The 27,270-nt window shown below is 50.8% G+C and overlaps 1 protein-coding gene across 1 annotated transcript in view; it reads right to left on the bottom strand.

Moving 5' to 3' along the window:
• Positions 1 to 3,702: 3,702 nt before the first annotated feature.
• The window catches only part of Tnfrsf1b (TNF receptor superfamily member 1B), a 33,075-nt gene continuing 9,507 nt past the window's right edge, over positions 3,703 to 27,270 (bottom strand). The window contains exons 2-10 of the mRNA XM_027398162.2: positions 19,501 to 19,603; positions 17,366 to 17,494; positions 16,141 to 16,293; positions 15,609 to 15,702; positions 15,051 to 15,286; positions 14,307 to 14,384; positions 13,795 to 13,829; positions 9,944 to 10,154; positions 3,703 to 5,399 (exon numbers count right to left, since the gene is read on the bottom strand). Coding sequence (XP_027253963.1) covers positions 5,086 to 5,399; positions 9,944 to 10,154; positions 13,795 to 13,829; positions 14,307 to 14,384; positions 15,051 to 15,286; positions 15,609 to 15,702; positions 16,141 to 16,293; positions 17,366 to 17,494; positions 19,501 to 19,603 — 1,353 coding nt within the window. The 3' untranslated portion in view covers positions 3,703 to 5,085. The remainder of the gene's footprint in view (positions 5,400 to 9,943; positions 10,155 to 13,794; positions 13,830 to 14,306; positions 14,385 to 15,050; positions 15,287 to 15,608; positions 15,703 to 16,140; positions 16,294 to 17,365; positions 17,495 to 19,500; positions 19,604 to 27,270) is intronic.

Here is a 27,270-nt window from a genome sequence, read left to right as displayed (position 1 = left end):
GCCTAGGCTATCTTTGATCTAGGTATGTAGCCAAGAATGACATGGACTTAGGATTCATTTGCCTCTGCTTCCTAGTGCTGGGATTACAGGTCACTCAATACATACATACAATGCCGGGTATTGAACCCAGAGCCTCACGAATGCTAGGCTAACCCTCTATCCCAGCCAAGGATACTACATATCTTTTAATAAACTTTATTTATTTATTTATTTATTTATGTTTTGCTTTTTTTTCTTTTTTTTTTTTTTTTTGGTTTTTCTAGACAGGGTTTCTCTGTGGCTTTGGAGGCTGTCCTGGAACTAGCTCATGTAGACCAGGCTGGTCTCAAACTCATAGAGATCTGCCTGCCTCTGCCTCCCGAGTGCTGGGATTAAAGGCATGCGCCATCACCGCCCGGTTGATACTACATATTTTTTAAATTTTTAAATTATGTGTGTTTTATTTTATGGTGTATGACTGGAAGTCAGTCGCTTCTCTTCTTCTATCACATGGGTCCTGGGCCCTTTACCCAGCAAGCCAGCTCTCTGACCTCAAGAATGCTAGAATTTTTTTGAGACAGGGACTTACTATGTAGTCTTGGCTGGCCTGGAACTCACTGTGTAGATCAGGGTGGCCTCTAAATCATAGAGATTCACTTGCCTCTTCCTCACAAATTCTGGGATTAAAGATATGCACCACACCTGGCAGAATGCTAAATTTTTTTAAAGTTCTTTTTATTTATTTATTGTATATACAGTGTTCTACCTTCATGTATGCCAGCAAGCCAGAAGAGGGACAAGATCTCATTATGGATGGTTGTGAACCATTATGTGGTTGCTGGGAATTGAACTCAGTGGTTAAACTCTGAGTTCAATTCCCAGCAACCATATGGTGACTCACAGCCATCTATAATGAGATCTGGTGCCCTCTTCTGGCATGTATGCATACATGCAGGCAGAACACTATATACATAATAAATAAATAAATCATTTTTAAAACTTGACTTCAAAATATATATATATTGGGCTGGACAGTGGTGGTGCATTCCTTTAATCCCAGTACTCAGGAGGCAGAGGCAGGCAGAGCTCTGTGAGTTTGAGGCCAGCCTGGTTTACAGAGCTAGTTCCAGGATAACTAGGGCTGTTATACAGAGAAACAGTGTCTCAAAAACAAAGCAAATTCTATTGGGGCTAAAGGGATGATTCAGCAGGTAAGGGTGCTTGATGCTCTTGAAGAAGACTCAAGTTCAGGTCCCAGCACCCACTTGGCAGCTCACAATTGTCTGTAACCCCAGTTCCAGGGGACTTAATAACCTCTTCTGACCTCCTTGAGCCACACACACACACACACACACACACACACACACACACACACACACAGAGCAAAAATTTTTAAATCTTTCTTTAAATGTTATTAGCAACTTCCACTATCTTTTGGGACAGTGGTTCTCAACTTTCCTAATGCTGCGACCCTTTAATACAGTTCCTCATGTTGTGGGGACCTCTCATCATGATGTTACTTCATTGCTACTTCATAACTGTAATTTTGCTACTGTTCTGAATTGTAACTGCAAATATATGCAGGGTATCTGATAGGTGGCCCACAAAGAGGTCACGATGAGCAAGTTCTGGAACTCTAAAAGCATTCTCTCTCTCTCTCTCTCTCTCTCTCTCTCTCTCTCTCTCTCTTTCTCTCTCTCTCTCTCTCTTTTTCTGAGACAGGGTTTCTCTGTGTAGTTTTGGAGCCTGTCCTGGAACTAGCTCTTGTAGATCAGACTGGTCCAGACTGGTCTCCAACTCACAGAGATCTGCCTGCCTCTGCATCCCAAGTGCTGGGATTAGACATGCGCCACCATCGCCCAACTAGCATTCTTTAGTAAATAGAGCTGTGGTAAAGCCAAGTGCAGGGTTCATAAAGGCAACAGAATGGTGGTCCCATGACCACCATTTACTCCAGTATAGTTGACTGCTTGGTAACAGTGTTAATGATAATTCACAAGTTAAAAGTAAGTTTGGCTAGTGGTAGCGCACAATCCCCGCACTCCAGAGTCAGAAGCAGGTATAACCCTGAGTTCAAGGCTTGCCTGGTCTACACAGTGAATTTCAGACGGCTGGAGCTACATGGTGAGACCCTGTCTCAAAACAAGCTAGCAGACAAACAAAAAAACTAAAAAACAAAAAGTAAAGTTTATCTGTGAATTCAAGGCCAGCCTGGTCTACAGAGCAATTGCCAGGATAGGCTCCAAAGCTACACAGAGAAACCCTGTCTTAAAAAACCAAAAAAAGAAAAAAGTAAAGTTGGGGCTGGGCATGTACTCAGTTGGCCGTGTTTGCCTAGCATGTTCAAGGTCCCTGTGTTCAAACCCCAGCAGCACATACACCAGGCACAGCATGAACACACCTGTAATCCCAACACTTGGGAAGTAGAGACAAGAGGATACCAAGTTCAAGGTCATCCTTAGACAAGGTTAATGCCGGCATGTAATACACAAGACCTCCCTGAAAAAATAAGATTAAATATATAACTAACATTTAATGACAAAAAAGTCCCAGCATGGTGCACCTGCCTATCATCTCAGCACTCTGGAAGCTAAGGCAGGAGAATGTGCAAGAGCAAGGTGCCTAGAGTATGTAGCCAGCTTGGGTGCATAGAAAGATCCCATCTATAAACACACAGATAATAAGCAAAAATAATGATACAAAATAAAATCAACTTTATCTTTAAAATTTTTATTATATTTATTGTGTGTGTGCGTGCACACATGTGCAGAAACATGCATGTTGCGTGTGGAGGGGTCAGAGGACAACTTGTAGGAGTCCTGGGCATCCATCTCAGGTCCTCGGGCTTTGTCAGCAATCACCTTTACCCACTGAGCCATCTTGCCATCATTAACTTATTAAAAGGGGGAGCACCTGGAGAGATGCCTTAGTAGATAAAGTGCTCCCCACACAAGCATGAGGAGTCAGATCTCCAGTATCCACGGAAATGCAGGGCAGGTACAGCAGCCTGCCTGTAATCCAAGCACTTCAGGCAGACTCTGGAGATCCCTGAAGTAAGCTAGACTAGCCAAATATGCAAGCTCTGGCTTTAGATGAGAGTCCCTGCCTCAACAGATTAGATGGAGAATGGCCAAGAACACCCCAAATCAACCTCTGGCCTCCACACACAGACACACACATATATGCAAAAATACATACATATACATACACACCACACAGATACCACCCTCCCACAACCCCACCTCTCTACCCGCCCCCACACACACACATACAAAAAAAAAATGAGAGAGAGAAAGAGAAGTTCTGGAAAACTGCTTATCTCTCAAGAATGTGACAGAGGTCACCACTCAAACTGTTCCCTGACCCCTCCTCTGCTCACAGAGCCCTGAGCTGGTACCCAGGGATGGGCTTGTGGTACAGCCTTTGCTCAGACCCATGTTGTGGGCTTCCCAGATGGCAGAAACCACCTCCCTCCCAGAACACAGTGAGGAGGCCAGACTCAGGTGAGAGGGCAGGAGACAGGGGCATACTTGGAGACCAGCTGGCTGGAAGTTCCCTCAGCAAGAGCAGCTGTAAGGTGGCCTGGGTGGGAGGTTCCAGAGCCATTCATTACATGGACCTCTTGGACCTCACTAACCGTAGCCCCATCTCTCCTCACACACTGGAGGTGGGCCAGCAAGGCCACAGACAAACCCCAAACCAGCCCCGAGACACGGCAAGGAATCAGTGTGCAAGACAACAACAAAAACCATTTATAAGCAGGAATTAATTCTGTCCAGCATAAAGGCAAAAATGCTCCTTAGCACACCCTGTTGGGGCCCACACAAGCACGGGAACGGAGGCAACACCCAGATACTGTCCGTTCCATTCATGTTTTTGTTGCCGAGGAAGCCCGAGGTCATCTCAGGACTGGCCACCAGGGTGCAGACGTGTTCCATAGCCTCTCCAGTCTGATGCACTGCAGAGAACTAACCAATAGGTCCTAAGTCTTGATTCCAGAGGGCTGAGCTTTTTGAGTCTCGATGGTAACAGACTTCCAGTAGTTTAACTCCTAACTTCATATCCAATGGAATCTGTGAACATGGAATCCAAGCACCTGAGACTGAGTCTCCTGAATTATTTCCTTCCAGATCTGGGCACGCTAGCTAAGGAAGCGTGTTGATTAGAAAACGGGGATGGATCCTTTGGCATTGTAGCGGCTTCAGGGGCTTCCGGATCGGCTCTTTCAGCTGATGCCCTGAGCTGTTCCAGCCCAGCATGCATAAGACAGACATGCACTCAGGATCACCGTGGGTACAGTACCAAGCAGTTGGAGAGTTAGAGGGAGTGGTCCAGGCTGAGGTAGGAGGAGGCAGGTGGCTGCAGGGGCCTGGGACCTCTACAGTCCCTGAGATTCCCTGAAAGGAAGGTGTGGCCTTGGAAGGGTTCCTTAAAAGGTCAGAAGGAGGAGCTGGAGCCCTCTGAGTGCCCACTGGAGTGACAAAGACAGAGGATGAGAACCAGCTGTGTGTACACACTTTCTCATTGTGGAGCTGGGGATCGAACCCAGGGTGTGCGAGCAGCATACTCTACCACTGAGTTACAGCCCCAGCACCATAAAGCAGAGAAACCCTGCCTGTCGGGGCCTCTGTGCATCTGATTCTTGCATCAAAAGGGCGGTGGTGGGTTTGGAGGGGGTACTTGCCAAGAGTCCAGCACTAACCTCGAGGGCCCTGTGCCCTATGAGGCCACCACTTCCTCCTTCCCGCTGGGACCGCCCTGTGGTATCAGCATTCATGCTGAAGAGCTGTGCTATCCTTTACCCAAGTGTATGGAAGAGGATGTTAGCTCCTTGGGAGGGAAAGCTACTGGGGCCTCTCAGAAGCCAGAATCAGGCAAGAGCCCGGGAGAGCCAGAGGTCACAGAAGGGCAAGGACTTGCTGGGACTGCCCCATATAACACCATGGCAGAAGTTTCCCACCACAACGGTTGCCTCAGCCCTCACTTGACCTGCAAGTCGGGCTGGGGAGGCCGCTAAGGGAGATGGGCCCAGAAAGAGTCGTTAAGTCCTGGGGATTGAGGGTCTAGAACTGGGGGTCCATTTACAGGGTGCTGCCCCTGCAGGGGTCAGGCCACTTTGGCTGCAACCTGGTCACACCAGCCTGGTTGATTCGGCTTCATGCCCACATCAGGGACACCAAGGGGTAAGGGCTTCTCATGGCTCTGCAGTGTCTCTGGGGCGTCCCACTGGGACTGAGAAGGACACTCCTCCTGGGAGAAGGGAACCTGCTCGTCCTTCGGGGATCCTGAGGGGTTGGCATCTGGGTCCCCGACTGTGGTGCTGGCTTGGGAAGAGCACTGTGAGCTGTGGTCAGGGCTACTGCAGACATTCACGATACAGGTGACATTGACATGGGTTCCATGGCTGCCGTGGGAAGAATCTGCGAAGCACAAGATGGAGGGGGGTGTGAGTCTGGGGGTCTTGGGGTGGGGATGTCCTTGCAGTTTTCTTCTTGGCCCAGAGGCAGGTTAAGATTGTGGGAAAGAGCAGTAAGTCAAGGACCAAGAAACCAAAGATTCTAGTTCACTTCTACTATGGCACCAGACACATCATCAACCCTCATTGTGCCGTTTGCTCACCTCCCAGCTGCCCAGCCCAATTCTCCATGTAGCCGACAGGAAACTATTATCTAAATCAGAATAAAGTGCTCCAAGGGCCAGGTGGTGGTGGCGCACGCCTTTAATCCCAGCACTCGGGAGGCAGAGGCAGGCGGATCTGAGTTTGAGACCAGCCTGGTCTACAACAGCTAGTTCCAGGACAGCCTCCAAAGCCACAGAGAAACCCTATCTCGAAAATGCCCCCTGCCCCCCCCAAAAGAATCTTGTGCTCCAAGAAGAACAAAACCCTGGGCTGAGGAGATGGCTCAGTTAGTTAAGCATTTGTCTTGCAAGCACAAGGACCTGGGTTCAATTCCTGAACTCACATAAGGAGGCTGGACATGGTGGCAAGAACTTGTAATCCCAGTGCTTGGGAGGTGATAAAGGGAAGACAGCTGGGGTTTGCTGGCCCCCAGCATAGTCTATTTGGTAAGCTATAAACCAATGAGAAACTTTGTCTTAAAGGAGGTAGATGGTGTCCCAAATATGATACCCAGGTTGTCCTCTAGACATAGACACATGGGTTCATTAGCACACTTGTGCCTATGTGACCTGTGTGTGTGTGTGTGTGTGTGTGTGTGTGTGTGTGTGAGAGAGAGAGAGAGAGAGAGAGAGAGAGAGAGAGAGAGAGAGAGAGAGAGAGAGAGAGAGAGACTGTGACCTACCAGAGAATCTGGCATATGAGCAGCACACAGTTATAGGAGATTGGCCATGGCCAAGACTGGTAAAGAACATCCCCCCCATAATCACTGAAAGGTGTCGGTCATGACAGCCACACCACCAACCAAACAGTAAAAGCTCTCTATCATTGGCACGTTATCTGTGGCCAGTCCCTGACTCTGATGCCATCTTTGTTCTCAGTGAACCCCTTCCTGTCCACAGCTGCCTAGGTCTTCCTGAATCTGGGAGTTGAGACGGGGGCATTGGTACTTTGCCTTCCTATGCAGCTGAGGCTTAGGATGCTGACCCTCAGCAGATTGACTATTCTGAGTTCCTCAGTCTTGGCCAATCACTTTCCCTCTGTCAGTTTACTCTGCTGTTAAATGGGTACAGAAGGGCTGGAGATGTGGCTCAATTTGTAGAGTGCTTGCCTTGCAGGCACAAAATCTTGGGTTCAGTCCCCAGCACAGACTTAGTATCATCGCACATGTCTAAAATTCTAGCATTTGGGAGGTAGGAGGATCAGAAGTTCAAGGTTATTCTTGGTTACACAGCCAATTCAAGGTCAGCCTGGGATACACGAGACTCTGTCTCAAAAAGAAGAAAACAAAAAGTGTGGCTGGAGAGGTGGCTCAGTGGTTAAGAGCACTGGCTGCTCTTCCAGAGGTCCTGACTTTTTAATTCCCAGCAACTGCATGGTGGCTCACAACCATCTGTAACTGTGGTTCCAAGGGGTCAGGTGCCCTCTCTGACTTCTGTGGGCACCAGACACACATCTGGTGCACAGATGTGCATGCAGGCAAAACACTCACTAGGAAAATGAAAACAAAAAGAAATCTTATATAAGTACTTTTTTTTTCCCTCTTGAAACAGGGTTTCTCTTTTGCTTTGAAAGCTGTCCTGGAACTTGCTCTGTAGACCAGGCTGGTCTTGAACTCACAGAGATCCACCTGCCTCTGCCTCCCGAGTGCTGGGATTAAAGGTGTGAACCAACACCTCCCGGCAATAATAGGGTTTTAAGTAAATTGACCACCGACATTTAAACTTCAGGGGTTGGTTATTTTAAAGCTCCAGGGCTGGAGGCATAGTTCAGTGGGAAAGGCTTGCCTACCACGCACGAGGAGTTTGATCCCTACCACTGGGATAGCTGGCAGATGCCACTAACAGAAGAGATGTCAGGGACGGCCCACCCATTTTCCTGTCTGGTCTCTCAGGGTGTCTAAGTTTCTTAAGTTGGTGAGGACTGGATGCCAGACTAGCAAGGGGTGGACACGAGGGGCTTGCCACACAACAGTTCCTCCAAATGTCAGTTGTATGTCAGTTGCTGCTGCTACTGCCGCTGGTCTACGGAACCTGCCAGGGCCGATAGCAATGGCAGCTGGCTATTCAGCCTGACTCCTGACTCCAGGAATTCGGAGGCCAAGGAAGCTTGGGTGAGGATAGAGCCGGCCAACCACTCTGCTCAGAGCAACCTCAAATATACCAGAGAGAGGAATGGCTGAAATCAAGGAACAACAAAGAAATCTCTATCCTGGGCCTCCACAACACCCAAAAGTCATGCAAAGTCATCATGACCTTTACATGTACAAAACATTGCGGTGTTGGGTGGGCAGTTCTGGGGTTGACAGGCTCCCATAGTAGAGAGAAGTATCAGTGGGAGAGAGAGGGAAGAGAGAGGAAGGGGAGAGCCAAGCAATGGGGAGGTCAGGGAGACGGGGTACACAATATCTAGGAGAAGAAAGAGGAGAGCAGAAGGCAGAGGAGAAAGGGGAGGGACAGACAAAATCGTCAGGGGCCAAGGAAGAAGCCACAGTGGGACACGATGGGAGAAGGGAAGCCAAGGAAGACGAATCACATCCCTATTTGAGCACATGTATTCACTCAACAAATGTTGAGAGCCATCTGCTCTGTTCCGGGACAGGCCCAGAGAATCCTCAGATTGTATTGAGGGCCCCTGACAAGTCATCACAGGCTGGTGAGGCTGGGGGCTCTGAGGGGCAAAGCAGAAACAGACACTCGTGCTCCTGTGGGCGGGCAGGAGGCAGGGGTGCTGCAGGCAGAGAAGGTCGCCAGGGTGTGGACAAGCACAGGGTGCAACAGACAGTGGAGCGGCAGAATGTGGGTGTTGGAAGAGGCTGTGTGTGCGAGGCAGCTGTGACCACGGCTGCCAGTCCCCTGGCAGGTGCCAATGTGGCCGCAATGCTGCAGTCAGTGTCTCAACAGCACGCCAAGGAGGTTCACAGCTCATCGCCATAAGAGGAAACGGAGGCTCATGGGTTTAAGGAGCTGGCTTGGATTCTCATGGCCCCAGGGCAGTTAGGCTGCACTGGATAAATGACCAAACACGTTCATGTTTATTTCTATTGCCCCACTAGTCAGTGTCACGGGGGGGGGGGGCCGCAAAGGCCAGTAGACCTGACCTTCCCACTACAAAACAAAGGAAATCCCAGGGTTCTGGGGAACCCCACCGGGGACTCATTCCAGTGTGGGCACTAGACATGCCAATTACTATCCTAGTGCTATCCTAGATTATAGATTATAGGGTAAGATGCAGACCAAGTAAATGCAACAGGTCCCTGCATTGTGCCTCTGACCCAAATTGACCCTCAGTGAGCTATAGTGAGTAGATCCTACAAAGAATAGGCCTAGAGAGATGGCTCAGCAGTTAAGAGCACTGGCTGTTCTTGCGGAGGAGTTGGGTTAGAGTCCCAGCACCCACCATGGCAGCTCACAATCATCTGTAACTTCAGTTCCAGGGGATCTGACACCCTCTTCTGGCTTCCACTCATGGTGCACAGACATACATGCAGGTAAAACACACACACACACACACACACACACACACACACACACACACACATATATATATATGAACCTTGGAGGCCACCTTTAATCCCAGCACTCAGGAGTTTCAGGATAGCCGGGACTGTTACACAGAGAAACCCTGTCTCAAAAGAAAATAAATAAATGAATAAAATCTAGAGTCAGACCAGTTCTGGGCCTGGGGATGTAAGCAGGATCTTGGCTTTTGGGAATCACACAGCCCAGTAAAGGGAGGAAGGAGACAGACAATCCTGGGGAAGGGAGGCATAGCCTTGGGGATTCCTGAGGAACAGCCACACCAGCTGGGAATGACATCGTGGGGGTGGGGTGGGAATACTCCCCACGCGATATGGGAGACTTGAAAGACAAAGCAGGAGTGTCTGGCAGAAGGGTGAGCCAGTGAGAGGACTGACACAGGGCAAGGCGGGGCCGAACCTAGAATCTAAATTGGCTGTATTGCCCAGGAGCAGGGAACAGAAGTAAGCTGTGGGCAGGCAAGGCTAGCCCCACAGGGCAACTGTGGGATACTCGCAGAGACTAGGCAAGGAATGCACACGAATCTGACTTATAGAGGCCTGACTCGAGATTTTGCAGCCATGGGAATGCGACATGCACATTCCACAGAAGCTGTGCTTAGCACTGTGAGCCTGGATCTCTTCAAGAACCAGTGAAACACAGTAGGCTCCCCTCCCAGGACAGGCAGCGGCTCAGAGTCGAAGCTCCCAATCATCACGGTTGCCAGGTGTGTTAAGGACATTTTCCTCTTGGGTTATTTTCAGCTAGTAGGTGGAGAACCACCTGTCTGCACAGGGCGGGAGGGAGCCAGCTGGTTCCGGCCTATTACCTGAACTCCTGGAGCCTGCGCAGGCCTCCTGAGACCCTCGGACCTCCTCCGTGGCTGTTGCCTGGGGTTGGCTCCTAGGGGGCGCCCTCCTGTCCCCAGCGCTGGCTGAGCTCTCCAGGGAGCTGCTGCTAGAACTGGGGGCTGTGGTCAAGAGGCGCTGTTGCTCTAGGCCTGTGGCACCACCCCGGGACTTCTCATCGGGCAGGTGAGCCTGGGGGAAAGAGGGAGAATGTTAACCCACCTGCTGGTGTCTTTGCCCTCCTGTCACCCCCATCACACATGCTCCACAGCCTACACATTTCTGCCCATGCCACACATTGTTTCCATACCCTCAGTCCACACGAGGGAACGGAAAAATCGACTTTCTGAAGTCATCCATCAGGGTAGGGAGATGTTCCCAGCCTGGTAGTTAAGAGTTGAATTCTGAGTCCAAACCACCTGAGTCTAAGTTCATAACTCTACCACTCACTGGCTGTGTGATCTTGAAAAAGCTACCTAACCTCTCTGGGCCTCTATGTTTTCATATATAAAGGAACAATTATAGCTTACATCTAGGGTTATAGGGAAAGCTAAACATCTGGAAATTTCGAGGATAGTTGTGTAATAAGCCCTGCCCTAGATACTGTTTATAAGAACTTAGCAGAAGTACCACTCACAGGGTGGCACAGCCTGCCATCCAGGAATGACCTTCATGCTTTTAAACAGTTCCAATTTAAAAAAAAAGAGAGAGAGAGAGAGATAGTAACATTTCTCTTTTTCTTTAAGTCTTCTTTTTTTTAAATTTTCAATTGTGTGTATACACTTTTGCCTTAGTGTGAGTAGGTACACGTGTGTGCAGATGTCTTTGGACAGTAAGGGGCATCGGGTCCCCTGGAGCTGGAGTCACGGGTGGTTGTGAGTCCTGGGCACTGAACTCACCTTTTCTGCAAGAACAGGAAGGACTAAAGACTATGCACAGGGCTCCTGGGTTCCGTCCCCAACACTGCATAAGCAAGGTGTGGTGGTGTATGTCTGCACATCCAGCCCTGACTGAGTGGGGAGGTTGAGGCAAGGCAGGGACAACAGAAATTCAAGGCCATCCCCAGTGCTCAAGACCAATATGGGCTACATGAGTCCCTGTCTAAAGCAACAAAATTCCCAAGACCTAAAGTATGAGTTTTCGTGCCCACAAATAAACAAGTTTGGTGCAACCAAGCCACCATCATTCAGTTGCAAAGGGCGACTTTCCTAATTTACAGGCAAGTCTAAGTAGCTGTCTCAGGGGCCCGTCCTGGTCCTGGAAGCTTCACACCTTTGCGCTCCATTCCTTCCGTTTGATGAATCAGCTCGGTTCTTGGAGCCCTTTCCCCGGGGCCACTCACAGGGCTCCTCACTGGCCCATCTCAGCTCCCCCTTCCCATGGTTCACCCAGAGGATGTTCTGTGGCTTCCCTGTGGCTTCTTACAGAATGATAACAAGACTGTACGTGACCTGAGTACCTAGTGCCAAGTACTGCACCTGAGTCACAGCTACCTCAGCTCTTTCAGGAGCTCAGTCTAGCCTAGTGGCACCCTGCTCTCCAGATGTGGAAACTGGATTTCTTGCCCGAGGTCACAGTTAGGATACAGTGTGGTAAGCTAAAACTCACTGAGCTTTTTCTGGGTGTCTGGGGTTCAGCTCCAGAGGCTTAAGACAAAATCCCTTTTCACAGTGACCCTTGTTGAGGACACCTGGAAATACCATTCCAAGGCCACTGTCTGTCCACACCAGCTGGAAAAGTGGCCAGGCCAGGGCTGGAACCCCCTGGCCTTCCTCCAGAGGAAGGCACAATGCCAGGTGTAGTCTGCTCAGAAGCAATAGTTTAGCTATCCTTCCTGTGGCTGGTGCTCTCTCTAGAAGTCACTGATATGCCATCTGGGGGGCTCTGCCTACTATTGCTATGGCTTCCTAGATGCCCATGTGTGTCCTGAGGCCTCCATTCCTGCCTGGTCCACAGTTCTGACTCTGGACTAGAAGGATCCTGTACAAGCTCTCCCCATGAGGCCACCAAAGCCCACAACAGGTAACTCTTTCTCAGAATCACATAGCTGTGATGGGCTCAGCAAGATCACCCAGGCCAGCGTGTGCAAGCAATGCACACCTCCTGCCTCCCTGGGATCCTGCCAGCCAGGTACCCTAGTCGGGAAGGGATGGAAGGCATTCTGAATGCATAGTCTGACCTTGGGCACCAGCCTTACCCTGTGGCCCCGCAGAAGCATTCATAAATGTCACACTCACCAGCTCCTGAGAAGGACCTTTTTTCTGGGCCTTCCCCTCTCTGCCTGTGGCTAGAGCCAAGCAGAAAAAAACAAAACAAAACAAAACAAAAAAACCAAAAACCAAAGGTCACAGCCACCTCCCAGCTCAGAGCCACAAGCTGCAATGTTCAAGTATAGACACCATCACCGTCCTGTGACTCAGTCTGGGACCCCACTGAGTGAGCACCAAAGATCTCAGCTTGCCTGACACCTCCTACATTTCTGGGCCTGTCCCTGTTACATGGAGCTGGGACTGACAGAGGCATGGCTGGCTGCAGTAGGCTTTGGAGCTAAGGGTGTCTCTATGTGTAGGGCCACGTGGGCGTGCCTGAGAGTGGCTTAGTAACTGTATGCTAGCATGTGAGATGCATGCCTAGGTTTGTGTTCCAGCATGAGCCCATCAGCCGTGCTGCCTCAGGACTGTTGGTATCCAGGCATCTGCACTGGCCTGTCCTTGGGGTTCTGACAGGATACACCCTCAGCTGCAGCCACTAAGAGCACCACCTGTGCACATTCATTACTTTTCCTTTTAAAAGGGCCCTGCCCACCTCCCATCTTCCTCTCTCTCTCTTCCTCTCTCTCCCTCTCTGTCTGTTCCCCTCTCTCCTCTTCCCCTCTTTCCTCCCCCCCTTTCCTCTCTCCTGCTGCTCCTGTCTCCGGAGGCTGATCTCCCCCTCCCTTTCCCCCCTTTTATGATCCCTTTCCCTAATTAAAAAACACAAAAAAGAACCCTCTGCTTGAACCGTGTCCCATGGCATCTTTCTCTTTGTAAAGCTGGGGACAGTAATCACAGAGACTGTGTCACAGACAGTGCTGATATGAGCTCAATACCCGATGACTGCTGGTGACTAAACACGAGGCCATGCGCATGACTGGGGACAGTGTGGATGAATTCACCAGCTGCTTTTCTGAATGACCCTACCTCCCCAGCCCCTGGAGTAGGAGCTGAGTCACTCACTCCAGGTCCTGCCTGATGGCCTCACTCTAGCACATGAGGACACCATCCACGGGGCTCCCAAGAGGGCCCCGAGGCAGGGGGCTGATGAGGTATAGATCTGGGAAAAAGGCAGTATCTAAGCTCTCCGACTCCTGGTGATGAAGCTTGGAGAGCAGGCCCTGATGGGAGAGGCCTGTTTACAGTTTCCGATGTGTCTGCCAAACCCATCTGCTCAGAGATTTTGAGCCCCACCACATACCACAGACCTAACTCTTAACCCTTTCAAGAGTGACAGTAGCCCTTAAATCTACCTTTCCTCATCTATATAATGAGGAGTGGGGGGTGCCCAACTCATGGGGACCAGTGAGGAGTCGGGCATAGTTCAGGAAAAGAGCCTGGCTATGCCCAGCCAGGGAAGAGCCAGCCTGTTTCTCCCCAACCGGAATGTGGCTAGGTATTAGCTGGCTCTGAGGGAGCATTGAAAGTCCTGATCTTCCCACCTTCATCTGTGCCAGCTATTGGGGTTACAGGTATGCACCCCCATACCTGTGGTGTGGTACTTGTATGATGCCCGGTACCCTAGAAAAGGAACTGGAGAGGGAAGGGGGAGATGAGGAGGACCACAGAGGGATACTCACCACCTTGGCTTCTCTTTGTAAGCAGGAGGGCTTCTCTACAAAGAAGACAGAGGGACAAGTCAGGAGCCAGGCTTAAGCACATGTGTCCTAACGGACACAGCATGGCTAGGATCAAGCCAGTGGAGCAGACCCAGCCCAGGGGGTAGCTACCTGCCCCGTAAGGCCCACAGATGAGCCCATCCTACTCTTAGTCACTGTGCCCTGCCCCCCAGCCATCCTCTAACCCAGCCTGAGTTATATATAGCCTTGCCTCAACCACACTCCATCCATGGAGATCCAGCCCAGCTCACAGAGTCCTAGAGACGTCAATCCCCTGGGATAGCCTCAACACTACGTTCCAGTGGCCAGGTTAGAGGTTGTACCTTCTGCCCCAACCTCTAAGCTCCTAGGGAACAAGCCACTGTAGTCTCTAGATGTGTTCTGTACTAGACACCCCCGCCCCCAGGCCTGAGGTTCCCAGAAAAGCGGTGAGGGGGAGCAGGGAGGCTGGGAACAGGGAGGGAGAACCTTACTTTTCTTCTGCACCAGGATGAAGCAGTTTGCCAGACCTATCACCAGCAGACTCAGAGTTGTCACCCCAACGATCAGACCTAGGAAGAAGGTAGAACAGTCAGAAACGAAGGTACCAGGTGGCTGGGGCTGGTGCTGAGATCAACAAGTCCAGCCTGAAGTCTTCAGATTCGGGGATGAATCAAAGATAAACATCTGTGAACCACATGCAGCCAGAGGGCCATAGTCTGGGGCCTCCAGCTTGGTGCCATGCTAACGCCAGGAGGAAAGCCATATACACTACCAGTCCATAGTCTCATAAGCCAAATGGGTTCATGAGAACCAGCAACCAGAACCTATGTTCACATTCATCCCACCCAGGGATTCCCTGTGACAACATCAGGCCTTTAGAGACCCAGCTTCTCCACAGCTGTATCTGCTCTAAAGGACAGAGCCCAGGCTCCCAGGTTTGCCCACATGGAAATTCCCAGAAGCAAAAAAGGAGAGAGAAGGAGGGAGAGAAAGTGCCTCTTTTTTATACTTTATTTTATTTTTGTTGGGTATTTAACCCCAAACTAGTCAAGCACTCTCTCATCGGATACATTTTTATTAAATGTATTTTTATTTTGAGACACCAAGATTAACCTTGAACTCATTCTGTAGCCCAGGTTGACCTTGAACTTGCAATCCCCCTGTTTCAGCCTCCTCAATAGCTCAGACTGTGCACTTGAAAGCCTGGACAGGTCACTCTGGAGATGGGGACTCACCAATTGGAAGAGAGATGCCACCATTGGTGCTATGTGCACTACGGGGGGTCAAGCTCTCAAAGACAGAGAAGGTGGGTGGAATTGGGTTGGACTCTGGCTCTGGCTCCAGAGGCTGGGTTCTTGTGGGCTCTGGATGAGATACGTAGACTGTTCCTGGGATGGTGCTCGGAGCTGGGGACTCAGATGCACAGACTGCATCTCTGCTTGCATTTCCAGGAATGGCAAGGATGCTACATCTGAGGGAGGAAGGGTTTGGTCAGGAGGCTGCAGAGGACAGTGATCTTACTCCAGGGAACAAGGCTGGAGGACAAGGATGTCAATAGCCAAGCAGTGAGTATGAGCCATGGCTTCTTAGCGGTACTCTCTCCCACGCCCACGTTTCCCCCAGTCATCCTATCCAGCTTACTTCCAAGTCAGGCTCTGGCTCGTGTCATTCAATGTCTGTCCCAGAATTCAGCCCCAGAGACAATGGGAGACAAGCTGTGCTATATCCCGGGCCCCAGTCACCCAGGGGTCGCCCTTCCCCGCTCTTTCAGAACCCAGGAAATCAACGCTCACATGCGGTGGGGCTTGCACATATCTGTGGATGATGTGGTGTCAGAGAACGTCCCCGGGGCACAGGCCTTGCATACCACATTCCCATTGGCAGATCCTTGAAGAGAAAATCAAGAGCGGGTCAACAACATGAATACTTCATGCAACCAGGTGAGGAGTGTCCTAGCACTGGGGTCACAGGAGAGGCCTGTTTGTAACTGTCTCTCCCTTAACACACACACATCTGTATACATACACATACAATAGACACACACACACACACACACACACACACACACACACACACACACACATGAATGTACACACATGCCCATACACCTGCATGGACCTGCTCCCCAGGGTTATCTTCCTGCCCCATCTGACTTCCTACCAGCTTAGGGCTTAGTATGACTCATGTCTGGATCTATGTTAGACCCTCATGCACAGCAGGTGCCTAACCAGGGGTGCCGGTAGACATATACACAGATGCTCGGTTCCTAGATGAGGCTGAGACATCTCTGGGGTGTTCATGCGGGAAAGGAAGAGGGGTCCTTACTTGTGCCGGCCACTCCGAAGCCGGGGCCACACTTGCTCAGCCTTATGCACTGTCGACAGCTGTCAGTATTCGTTGGCAAGGCGCAATACATATCAGCTTTGCAGGTGCACACTCGGTTCTGCTGTTTAGTGCAGGCTTGGGTCTTCACCTGGTCTGGAGGAGGGAAGGACAGCCAGGGTCAAGTCTCACTCACCCGCTCTACCCTGCCTGCCAGAGCTGGTAGGCCCTCGGCACAGACCCAAAGGCCTCTGTGCATATTGTCTCTCGGGGCTGTTGTCTGTATCCCAGCTTCACCACACTTCTATTCTCCGAGGTCCTACATTCTCAACTCTGACATAGAGGCGGCCTCTCCCCTCCCCTCCTCCCACCTTGGAGACCAAATGAAGACTCAGTGGGATCTAGAAGGAAATATCATCTGTAAGTGGCCAGGCAAGGTGTCACACACTTGTGATCCCAACATCGGGGAAGTTAAGGCAAAAGGATGGCTGTGTTTGGTCTTTATCGCCGCTGGGTTGCTAGGAGTTTCCAGGTCCACACCCCCCCCACTCAGGCAGAACCTCATGGCTGTCGTGGCTTGGAGCTGAGACATTCCGGGTCACGACAGAATTGAAAGCTGTGTCTGGAGGGCTCAGGCCTGTAATCCCAGGAAGTTGAGGCTGGCAATTCGTTAAGTTCAAAGCCAGCCTGAACCATTTTAAGATCCTGTCTCATAAGTAAAGGGCTCAGGAAGGATGTAGCCTAGTGATAGAGTAACACAAGCCCTACGTTCAGTTCCCAAAAACTGCAAATAAAACCAAAGTTGGCAGCTGGAAAGATGGTTCACTGATTGAGAACACTGGCTATTCCTGCAGAGGACCTGGGTTCAGTTCCCAGCAACACATGGTGTCTCACAAAGGTCTGTAATTCATTCCAGAAGATCTGATGCCCCGTTTTGGCCTTTGTGGGCACTACATGCCACCAAAAATACCCATACACATACAATAAAAATAAATACATCTTTTTAAATTTTAAAGAAAGATCAGGGGATTGGTGTAGCACAGTTAAAAAGTGTGTGTACTACCCACATGAAGCCCCAGGTTTCAGCCACATGAATACATAGGTAAAGAGCAGTCCCAGCCACTCAGGTCCAGGGAGATGAAAACAACTGGCCCAGGTTAACTCCTTCCTAGGCTGCAGGGCTAGTGGTCAGGAAAGAGGCTGGGACCATCCCTCTCAGGCCACTTACCATCACCACAGCGAGAACCACAGCTCAGGCATGTGGGAAGCCTGTTCCAGAGCTTGGTGTACGTGCCCTCCTCGCAGTCGGCACACACGGTGTCTGAGGTTTGGGTGCAGAAGTGTTTCACATGCTGGCCTGAGAAAACAAGGACCAAAAGTCTCAGTGGAAGACAGGTCTCAGTCAAGGTCTTAGATTCCAGGGTTCTGAACCCTAGCCAGGAAAACCTTTGATCCTCCATGGACTCATCACACATCTGTTGGACCCTAGCCAACTCCACCTCTGAACATGCCTCCCTCTCTGCTCTCTCCACGTAGCTGAAACACCACCACTAGGAAAACCTACTGTCAGTCCATAACACGTTAGAAAGAGTTGGTTTGCCAACCCCTGTCTTCTTGACAGTTGGTTAAAATTCTCTACTCTGGTGTATGAACTATAAGGAAAGGGTAGCAACAAAGATGTCACACATAGTAGCCTGTCAGAGCCAAGGGCACAGGACTCCTGAAAGTCTAGGAGATGGGGACACCAGGGCAAACCTTTAAAGTGTTTGTTCCTCTTCCAAAGCCAGATCCTCTTCCATCCCTCTTCTGCCGAGCTCACTGCTATTCTTAGACCCTCTTCTAGTCAATATAAAAGCCACTGTCCCTGGCGTCTCTCAAAGTGACTGTGGAGGGTAACACACATACATGTCCTTGTGTTCCTACTCACTGGGTCTCAAGCAAATGGCACAACACCTCCAGTAAATAAAATCTGAATTCTTCATGGTGACTATGCTCATCTCACTTAATCAAATGAATATTAGTGTGTGTGTGTGTGTGTGTGTGTGTGTGTGTGTGTGTGTGTGTGTGTGTAACCTGTTTTCCACCGTTGGTTCAGGGCATCAAACTCAGGTCATGAGGCTTGCACAACAAGTGTGTTAACACACTGAGCCATCTCAGCCGCCCTCATTTCATCGTCCCTTCTCTCATCACACTGTCCGTTTACTCTGGGACACACACACCAACCACAAGGTTCCTTGAGTTCACTAAACAGACTTCCACTTTGGGGCTTCCCACTCACTTCCTGGCCTGATATCCCCTGTATGCTTGTGTGGCTTGCTCTTGTCCCTCTTGCAGGGCTGAGAGAGACCTTCCTGGACCACCCAACCTCGTCTGGAGCACACAACCTTGTCTGTCTCCATCAGCCTGTCTAGCCTTCTCTCCATCACAGCACCTCCTGGCAGAAGCAGCACATCATCTCTTAGGTAGTCTGTCTGTCCACCCTTAGGAGCAGACATGGGCTGGAGAGATGCCCCAGCAGTTAAAGGCGCCGGTGGCTCTTCAGAGGACCCACGTTAGACTCTCAACAACCACACGGTGACTAACGAGCATCTGTACTGCTAGTTCCAAGGACCTTATGTCAACTTTTGACCTCCAAGGGCACTGTGGCATGCAGACATACATGCAGGCAATACACCCATATGTGTAAAATAAAAACAAATAAATCTTACTTAAAAAAAAGAAAGAAAGAAAGAAAGAAAGTAGGATGAGGACCAGGAACGTCTACCTGGCATTCTGTTATCATCCCAGCAGACTGAACACACAGTAGGTGCATTGTGAATGCTACTTAAGTGAATGCATACATTTGATGGGCTACTCAGCCCTGAGGGCCAGCTACTCAGTCCTCTGTACTGAGGCTAGGGCTCAGATCCACCATCTATGAAATGGGTACACATTCATTTACTTGGTAATTATGTACAGGACACCTTTATGGGCCAGTCATGTGCTGGGAATTCCACAGAGACCAAGCTACAGTCTCTACTCTAGAGGAGCACACGGTAGGGCTATGGGAAGAACCAGGCCATCACTGCAGTATGGAGCAGGCTTCTTGGACAAGGAGACAGTGTGTAAAATGTAGGTATGTGTTAACCAAGAAGAGTCACCGAGAAGTGTGCTGAGCAGAGGGACAGCACATACAAAAGCCCAGGGCAGGATGACTAATGGGCCCTGGGATGAGCAGAGGGACAGCACATACAAAAGCCCAGGGCAGGATGACTAACGGGCCCTGGGATGTAGCCCAGTGAGAATAGAAGGCCCTCTTCCCACCCCTGGACAAGCACTCTCTCCATGGCGCCACCGTCCAAACACTCAGCGTCTGCCTCTCACCGGGCGGACACGCAGCACAGCACATCTGAACCTTCTTGTTGTAGTACTCCTTCGGGTCCCGGCATGCGTCCCCAGGTTCTGGCATGTAGGGTGTCAAGGTGACCTGGAAGAGAGCAAGGGAGGCAGCCATCAGCACCGTGACTCTGGCCTCCAGAACACCTGTCGCCATGGATGGGTTCTTGGCTTGGGAGGAGGAAGAAGGCTTGAGAAAGCAGAGTCCTGGCTTTTTCCCTCCTTGGCCTCCCTCGCTCTTCAGCAAGGCACACTTGTGTCTGCAGGAGGAGGTGCTGGGCCAGGGACTGGGTTACATCAGGCCTTCCCTCTTGCTGGGTGAGTCCTGTCAGGCCTTCCCTCTTGCTGGGTGAGTCCCAGGAGGGTTCAGAGAAGATGCAGTTTTTGAAGACAATGGCTTTGGTCACAGAGACAAGGTCTTCCATACAAAGCTGCTCTCTTTCTAGGATGCCTGCCTGTCTGTCTGTCCCTCTGTCCTTCTGGCTGAGGTCTGCCTCCTCCCAGAAGTACCCTCTGACTCCTCTGGACCCAATGTAGGTTCTCCCTCCTCTGGGCTCTCTCTACATAGATATGGCCCCTTCCAACAATCATGTCATTGTTCTGGCGTGGCACTATGTTTCCTTGTACTCACATCCATGTGTATGCATGCAGGTGTACACACGCATGTTTACATGCTGGCACCTATGATGCAAAGAGCAGAGGCAGTGGCCTTGTCACCTCTCGACCCAAGCTTCTGACATAGGCCTCGGCGGAGCTGCCTCATGAAGTGAATACAGGATAGAAACAAACCTAGGGGCTGGGAAGGTTTGGACCAGTGGGGGTCCTGGCCCTACCAGGAGAATGGCCTCAGCATTGGCTAAGAACAAGTTTCCAACTAAGAGACAAAACCTTGTCCTCAAACCAGGACCAACGCCCATATGTCTTGGCTGGCAACCATGTGGCCCCATTGCCACATCCTGCCTCCCCACCCTCTTGCCTGAGAGCCTTCTCCTGTCACAAGAAACCAGACCTCAGGCTCTGCTTCTAGAAACTGAATCTGAGATGGGTGTATTATTGCAGTTCTCCAACAACCAGCCAAGATGGACTGTTCTCAGTGTATAGAAAGGAAACAGGAGTATAAAGAGGGCTCATCACCCACCTAAGGTCTTAGAGTTAGTGGCAGAGATTTGAAACTGGGTCCTGTCTGCCTCTCTTGCCCATGTTTTTGATGGCTGTGCCAAGTACCTCCATGGAGAGACCAGCAAAGTCAGGAATGTTGGGAAGAAGGAGCTCAAGAGATGTCTCAGTGGCTAAGAGCACTTGTTAGTCTTGGAGAAGACCTGGGTTCGTTTCCCAACATGGCTGCTAACAACTGCCTGCAACTCCAGTTCCAGGGGGTCTAACTCTTCCTCTAAGTTGGGTACATTCACACTTTTAAATTATTTTTTAATAAATATTTATGAAAGACAGACAGACAGATAGGGAGGAGAGAAAAGGAAAACAGCCCACATGACACAGAACCAGCAGTGAGAAACATAGGGCCCTTCCCCAAGTGGCCCTGGAAAGTGTGCAGCAGCGGCAACTGTCACCCCTGTGCCTGTCCCAGTACCCTGGAGACCTGCCTGAGCTCCAGCCTTCTTCCAAGAGTTGGGATGGCAATCTGAGCCTTTAGGGACAAGCATGAGTTAGCCACTTCTGCAAGAATGTGAGCAAACATGGGCAAACACGGGAGTGGCTCTCCGAGCACAAAGAGGGTGTTCACACACACCCAACGTCCTTGAACGTTCCCGCTGATGTCACCTGAAAAACGACCGGGGGGGGGGGTGGTTCTAGGTCAAAGTTGAGGGCTGGTTTATACTCTTTATTGTACCAACAGCTTCCATCACATGGTCAGTAGGAGCTCAGTGAACGTTTATTGAAGCAGTAACCATGATAAGTCCTCAGACAGACAGACAGAGAGAGATGGTTTCATTTTCTTATTCTACCGCTTATCAGCTGTAGGAACATAGGTAAGTGTCTCCACCTCTCTGGACCTCAGTTCCTGACTGAACTCCATGGGAGCAGGAGAAATACACAAAACATCTGACAACTAGCACAAGGGCACTGAGCAGTTCCCCTGAACAGCAGCTGTAAACAAGTCTATCAGAGAAGTTACCTACTATATATAATACTGGGCTCATCTAGTCTGTATAGACTGGACAAGTTCCTAGGATCTGTAGGCTGTGGCTCTGCCCTCTGCCTTCCCTCCCCATCCCAGCACTGTCTGGGGAGCATCACTACCCTGCCCAGCAGGGAGTGACAAGTGAGCTGCTCCCTAGTGTTCTTCCCTGTCCAGCCAACAAGCCATTCAGTGAAAGCAGCTGGAAGCCACCCCGGCTGTGACTCAAGGCACTCCTGGTGTGGACAGTCTTTGGTTCTTCTGGTCCTACCCTGTGCTCTAGCTGTCTCATGCTCCCTCTAGCCAAAGTCCACACATGCCCTCAGAGTGCATCACCTCTGCAGGCCACTGCCCAGGCCCCTCCCTGGATGCACACACAATGCAGACCCTACCTTGTCTCTGTGCTCACCCAGTACTCCCAGATTGGTGTGGGTGGGTGGGTGGGTGGGGTCCACTGGGGCTGCAGTGTGAGCTATTCTACCCAGAGCCAGACAGAAAAGGGAGACCGGCAGCTGCTACCTTGAGCAGGGCAGTAATTCCAATGTCATTTCGTGGAGGAGAGGCCCTCATCCTGGGCCTCTGAACAGAAATGCACCTGCCATCCTGGCCTGTTCCTGAGTCCCCCACCAAAACCATCTTTCCAGGGAGGTCATGCAGGCAGCTGGGTGAGGGACGCCTCAGAGCCAACTGTGCTGGGTACCCAGTCTGAAAAAGCTACTGCAGCTCCTTCTGGACAGGGGCACACATACACGCACACATGTGTGCACACACTATCCTGACACTTTGCTCTCCCATTTCATGACGAAAGGATGCACTGAAACGAAGCAGCCGCTAAAAGGGTGTTCCACACTGTCTGGGACCTCACTGCCTGTGTCCAAGGCAAAGGGTGTCAGTGGTACTGGTTGCCCCCTCCACACCTACGGGGGGTGGTATCTCAGGGATAGGGGGTGACACTGCTCCAAAAGAAGAAAGGAAAAATAAGATAGAACTCTCCCCAGGCAGCAGAGTCCTCTGCTGTGCTCCATAGGTCTGATTATCCCACCCCATGGACAGAGCAAGATAAGCTGGGAGAAGGCAGGACTCACAGAGCCAATGGGAAGGGTGGGGACCGAACCCCGGAAATCACAGTGTCATAGCTTTCTCACCCATCATTCCACAGAATGCTAACTGACACGGAGGGCTTGAGTGTCCCCCACAAAACTCCCAGACTAGTCTCCCTGGGGAAACTGTCTCATTAACTAAGTACCTTCTCCTTCACCCCACTCTCTCCACTTCCTCAAACAGCAGTCTCCCTCCCCACAACCAGGGGCTGTAGGTGGCCTGGATCTCATAGGAACCCTACCCTTGCCAGTCCTGGAGTTTATCCCCTCCAGTATCCTGGGTTGTGGTAATCAGGGGAGCCCCTACCTCATCTGGGGCCTGGGCGGCTTCTAATTGCCCAGAGAAACACTGCTTTGGGTAGGGGACAACTTCCTGCCAGACCTAGAGGGTCTGATGGGAAAGGGCCTTGGCTTTACCAAATTGGATTGTCTCATTGACCTGCCCATGGCCAAGGGCTCCTAGTAGCCAGCTGGACCCCATGGCCTTCAGCTCCTGCCTGCCAGGGCCCTCCTTGTCCCCAGCTTCACAATGAATAAGGACTCTGGTACTTTCTCCTTGGCTCTGTGTGACCCCAACCCAAGTGGCTGGCATAAGGGCCCAGCCCTCCCTCAACACCCTCGAGGCCTGTTTATTCTCTTGGACAGAGAAAGAAAAAAAATATACCAAACCACAACCTCGTCAGGGCTAAACAATGAGGAACAGAAAGCCCCTGCACAATGCAGAACAAAAGGTCACTCCCGCTCGGGGAGCTCCCCAGAGCCCCAAAACATAGCCCTCAGAGCTGGGACTCAGGGCCACTATAGGGACCATGCACACTGGGATGAGGCAAGGGCAGGGGCAGACAAGTCCCGACATTCATGGGGCTGGGGAGACTCGGTCTTCACTTTGAATTGGGGAGATGCAGATTCGCCCCCACCCACAGTCCTGGGGATCTAACACCGAGAAATGAGGAAATGAACCCAACTGCTCTTGCCATTCTCAGCATGTTTACTGGAGCCAGCTGTTCAAAACACAAAGCCCCAAACAGGGAGTGGGGAGGTGGCCCATGTCTTTAATCCTAGCATTCAGGAGGCAGAGGCAGGAGGATCTCTGTGAGTTCAAGGCTAGCCTGGTCTACATAGAGAGTTCCAGGACAGCGAGGGCTACATAGAGAGACTCTGCTCCCCCCGACAAAAGGCAACCCCCCAGGTCAGAACTAGAAACCTATGGTAAGAATTAACCACCCACTGAACATATATGAATTAACCTGGTAGGTGGAGACTAAAAAGAGGGTAGATGGGTGGAGGTGGATAAAGAAATGGATAGATAAAAAATGGAGGGAGAGAGGGATGGATGGATGGATGGAAGAACAGATAGATGGGTGGGTGGACAGACAGATGAATAGATGGGTGGACACATGGACGGATGTAGAGATGGACAGATTGATGTTACGATAAATCTTTCCGCCAAAAGCCGCCCGAACCCTACTGCCACATGGGCGCTTTCCGCCAGTCGTCTGTGTTCTGCCCTCCGAGTTAGGGCCCCAAATAATACACAGAGACTTCTATTAGGTACAAATGCTGCTTGGCCAATGACTAGGATTCTCATCTGCTAGCTCAGTCTTAATTATCATGAATCTATATATTTTATAAGACTTATCTTATCGGACACCTTCCATTGGCGTCCTCATCCCCGGGATCACGTGGTGACTCTGGAGGAAGAGAGAAGGGGCCCACTTCCTTCTTCCCTTGTTTATGTATGAATCTCCCTGCTATGTCATATTCTGCCTGGATCAGCACTTCTCTACTACATTTCCCAGAATCCTCCTTGACTCCTAGTCCCGCCTAACTTGCTGTCTGATTGGTCAAACAGTACTTTATTCAACAATCAATAAGATGAACATACACAGAAGTACACAGAACACACACAGAAGATTGAGAGATGAGTGGATGATAGGTGGCAAGACCTCTGGCATGGATTTACCCCTGAGACAGGAATGGGACACGGTGGAGAAGCGACATGGAAGAGCTTCTAGCTCATGGAAAAGGGTACGTACCCACCAGCTAGAAGGACTGGTAAAGCTTAGACCCAGGAAAGAGTAGCTACTGTGTGAGGTGCCATTCAGGGCACGCTCACATGAATTTCCCCATTTTTCTCTCTGAACCAAATGCTGAGGTCAGTACAAGCCTTTGGTGGCTTGAAGGAGAACGGCTCCCTTCCATATATGTGAATGCTTTGTCCCTAGTTAGTGGAAATGTTTTGGGTAGGATTTGGAGGTGTGGCCTTGTTGAAGGAAGTGTGACACATGGTGGTGGTGGGGGGGCTTCAAGGTTTCAAAAGCCCATGTCAGGAGGCGCTCTCTCTCTCTCTCTCTCTCTCTCTCTCTCTCTCTCTCTCTCTCTCTCTCCCTTCCTCTCTCTCCCTCTCTCCCTCCTCTACTTGTGAATCAGATATAAGCTCTCAGCTACTGCTCTGGCACCATGCCTGCCAGTCTGTCATGCTCCCTGCCATGATGGTCATGGACTCATCCTTTGAAATTGTATGCCAGCCCCCAATTAAATACTTTCTTCTATAAATCGCCTTAGTCATGGTGTCTCTCCACAGCAATCAAAAAGTAACTAAACAAAGCCTGTTTCTCGATGCACAAATGGAGGGTCCAGGAGGTTCAATGCAGGTGCAGACTGGGAGCTCATTATAGCTATACCCACCTCCATAGCTCTGACGATTTTATACCCTGTGATCTCGGTGTGTGTGTGCATGTCTGTTTGTGTATGTGCAGGTCCACATGCATGCATGGGACAGTGAACATGCGTGTGCAGGTACACATGTACATAGCTGTCCTATGTGTGAATGTGGGAGCCCATGTGTGTGTCTGTGTGTGTCTATGTGTGTCTGTGTGTGTCTGTGTGTGCCAGAGGGCAACCTGGGTGGTCTCTTCTCAGTGCACTGTCTACCTTAGTTTCAAGACAAGGTCTCTCTTTGGCCTGGGGTGCATGAATTTGGCTAGGTTGGCCACTCAGTAAACCCAAAGACCTGCCCATCTCCACTTCCCCAGCACTGGGATACTAAGCATGTGTTACACTTGGTATGTTTACATGAGTTCTAGAGATCAAGTCTTCATGCTTGTACCGAAAGCCCTTCATACCCTGTGGCCCTGTGATAAACAGTTCAGCGATGTTTCCAGACAAAAGGGACACCACATGCCTGGGTAAACGAGACAGCTGTCGGGGACAGGCAGAGGCATTTGCACAAGGACCCCCCCACACACACAGCCGGAAGCTATCTTCAAGCACTAGAGAGGCCACCTCATTTGCATGGCAGGTGGAGGGGGACATTTCAGTCTTGACTTTGGAGGTTTACAGGAGCCCCATAGACTATGAGGGTACAGCCACATCAAGCTAGGCAGTCACAGCGACGCAAGGCCTAGGCAGCCAGGCCTGTCAACCATCATGGAAACAAAGAGCATTGGCGTCAGGGAGGACCAACCACATCACAGGTGGGTGGCCCAGGGGTGACACATCTCTCCTCCGAGCTGCCGCCTGTGATGTGCTTCAGAAGTGTGCTTCAGCAGACAGGAAACCCACGCTGGGATCCGGTTCTTAGAGCCAGGCTCCCTGCTGCATGCCAAGGTCTCTGCCCCCAAGTAGCACTGGGTTCAGTGATGGGTGATGGAGAATGCCCCACCCTCCCCGTTATCACCTCCTCAGGCCCTTTGGTGCAGCTTTCTCCTTCCCCTGCTGGCTCTCCTCCACCCCGGGGCAACTCTTGTCAGCTGGTCTCCTCACCACTGGGCCCCAGCATGTGTCCCTTTGCAGACACCTTTCCTCTTCTGAGACTGGCCCTTCTTAAAAGGATTGGGCAGCACCTGCTATCCTCAGGCTGGAACAAAAGCTCTCCAGTATCTGCTGCTGCCCTCAGCTGGCTTGCCTGTCACCTGAGACAGCATCTGGCCCCCACACCCCTCTTCCACACGCTGACCCCTACTGCTACCCCGCCACACCCCACCACCACCATCTCACTCTCATGTAAACCTCTGAACCCCAGATGGCCAGAATCCCCCAGGAGGCACCTGTGACAACCTAGGGCTATTTCTACAATTCCTAGGTTAGACCATATTTAGGTTAATTCTTGGGTTCCCTTGTGTTGCCCTGACACCCTACTGCGATCTCTCCTTGAGTCTGAACCTGGTTTGACTCCGCTTCTCTTATTCTCCCACCTTGGTTTTGGCATCTACAAAATGAGAACAGAGCCATGCCCACCATACCCAGTGCTGTGATTCACCGAACCAGTGCGTGTGAAGAGCTGGGTGCTACATATGGCTGGGACAGGTGTCTAATGGATGCATCGATAATCAACAGAAGCAAAAGATTTAGTTGCCGATTCATTGAGCCGAGTTTGGCTCACATGAGAATTGAGCAAGAAATGGACAAGGCAGTGTCCCCAGACCCCAGAAACTGCAGGGCAGCATTCATCGCACAGCCCATGCATGTGGTGGCCTCAAGCAATCACCATCACATCTGGGTGGCAGCCACAGTGTGACT

Source organism: Cricetulus griseus, chromosome 2, assembly GCF_003668045.3.
Source record: "Cricetulus griseus strain 17A/GY chromosome 2, alternate assembly CriGri-PICRH-1.0, whole genome shotgun sequence".
NCBI classification, from domain to species: domain Eukaryota; kingdom Metazoa; phylum Chordata; class Mammalia; order Rodentia; family Cricetidae; genus Cricetulus; species Cricetulus griseus.
The sequence above is the reverse complement of the archived record's forward strand: the minus strand, read 5'-3'. Positions and strand labels throughout refer to the sequence as shown.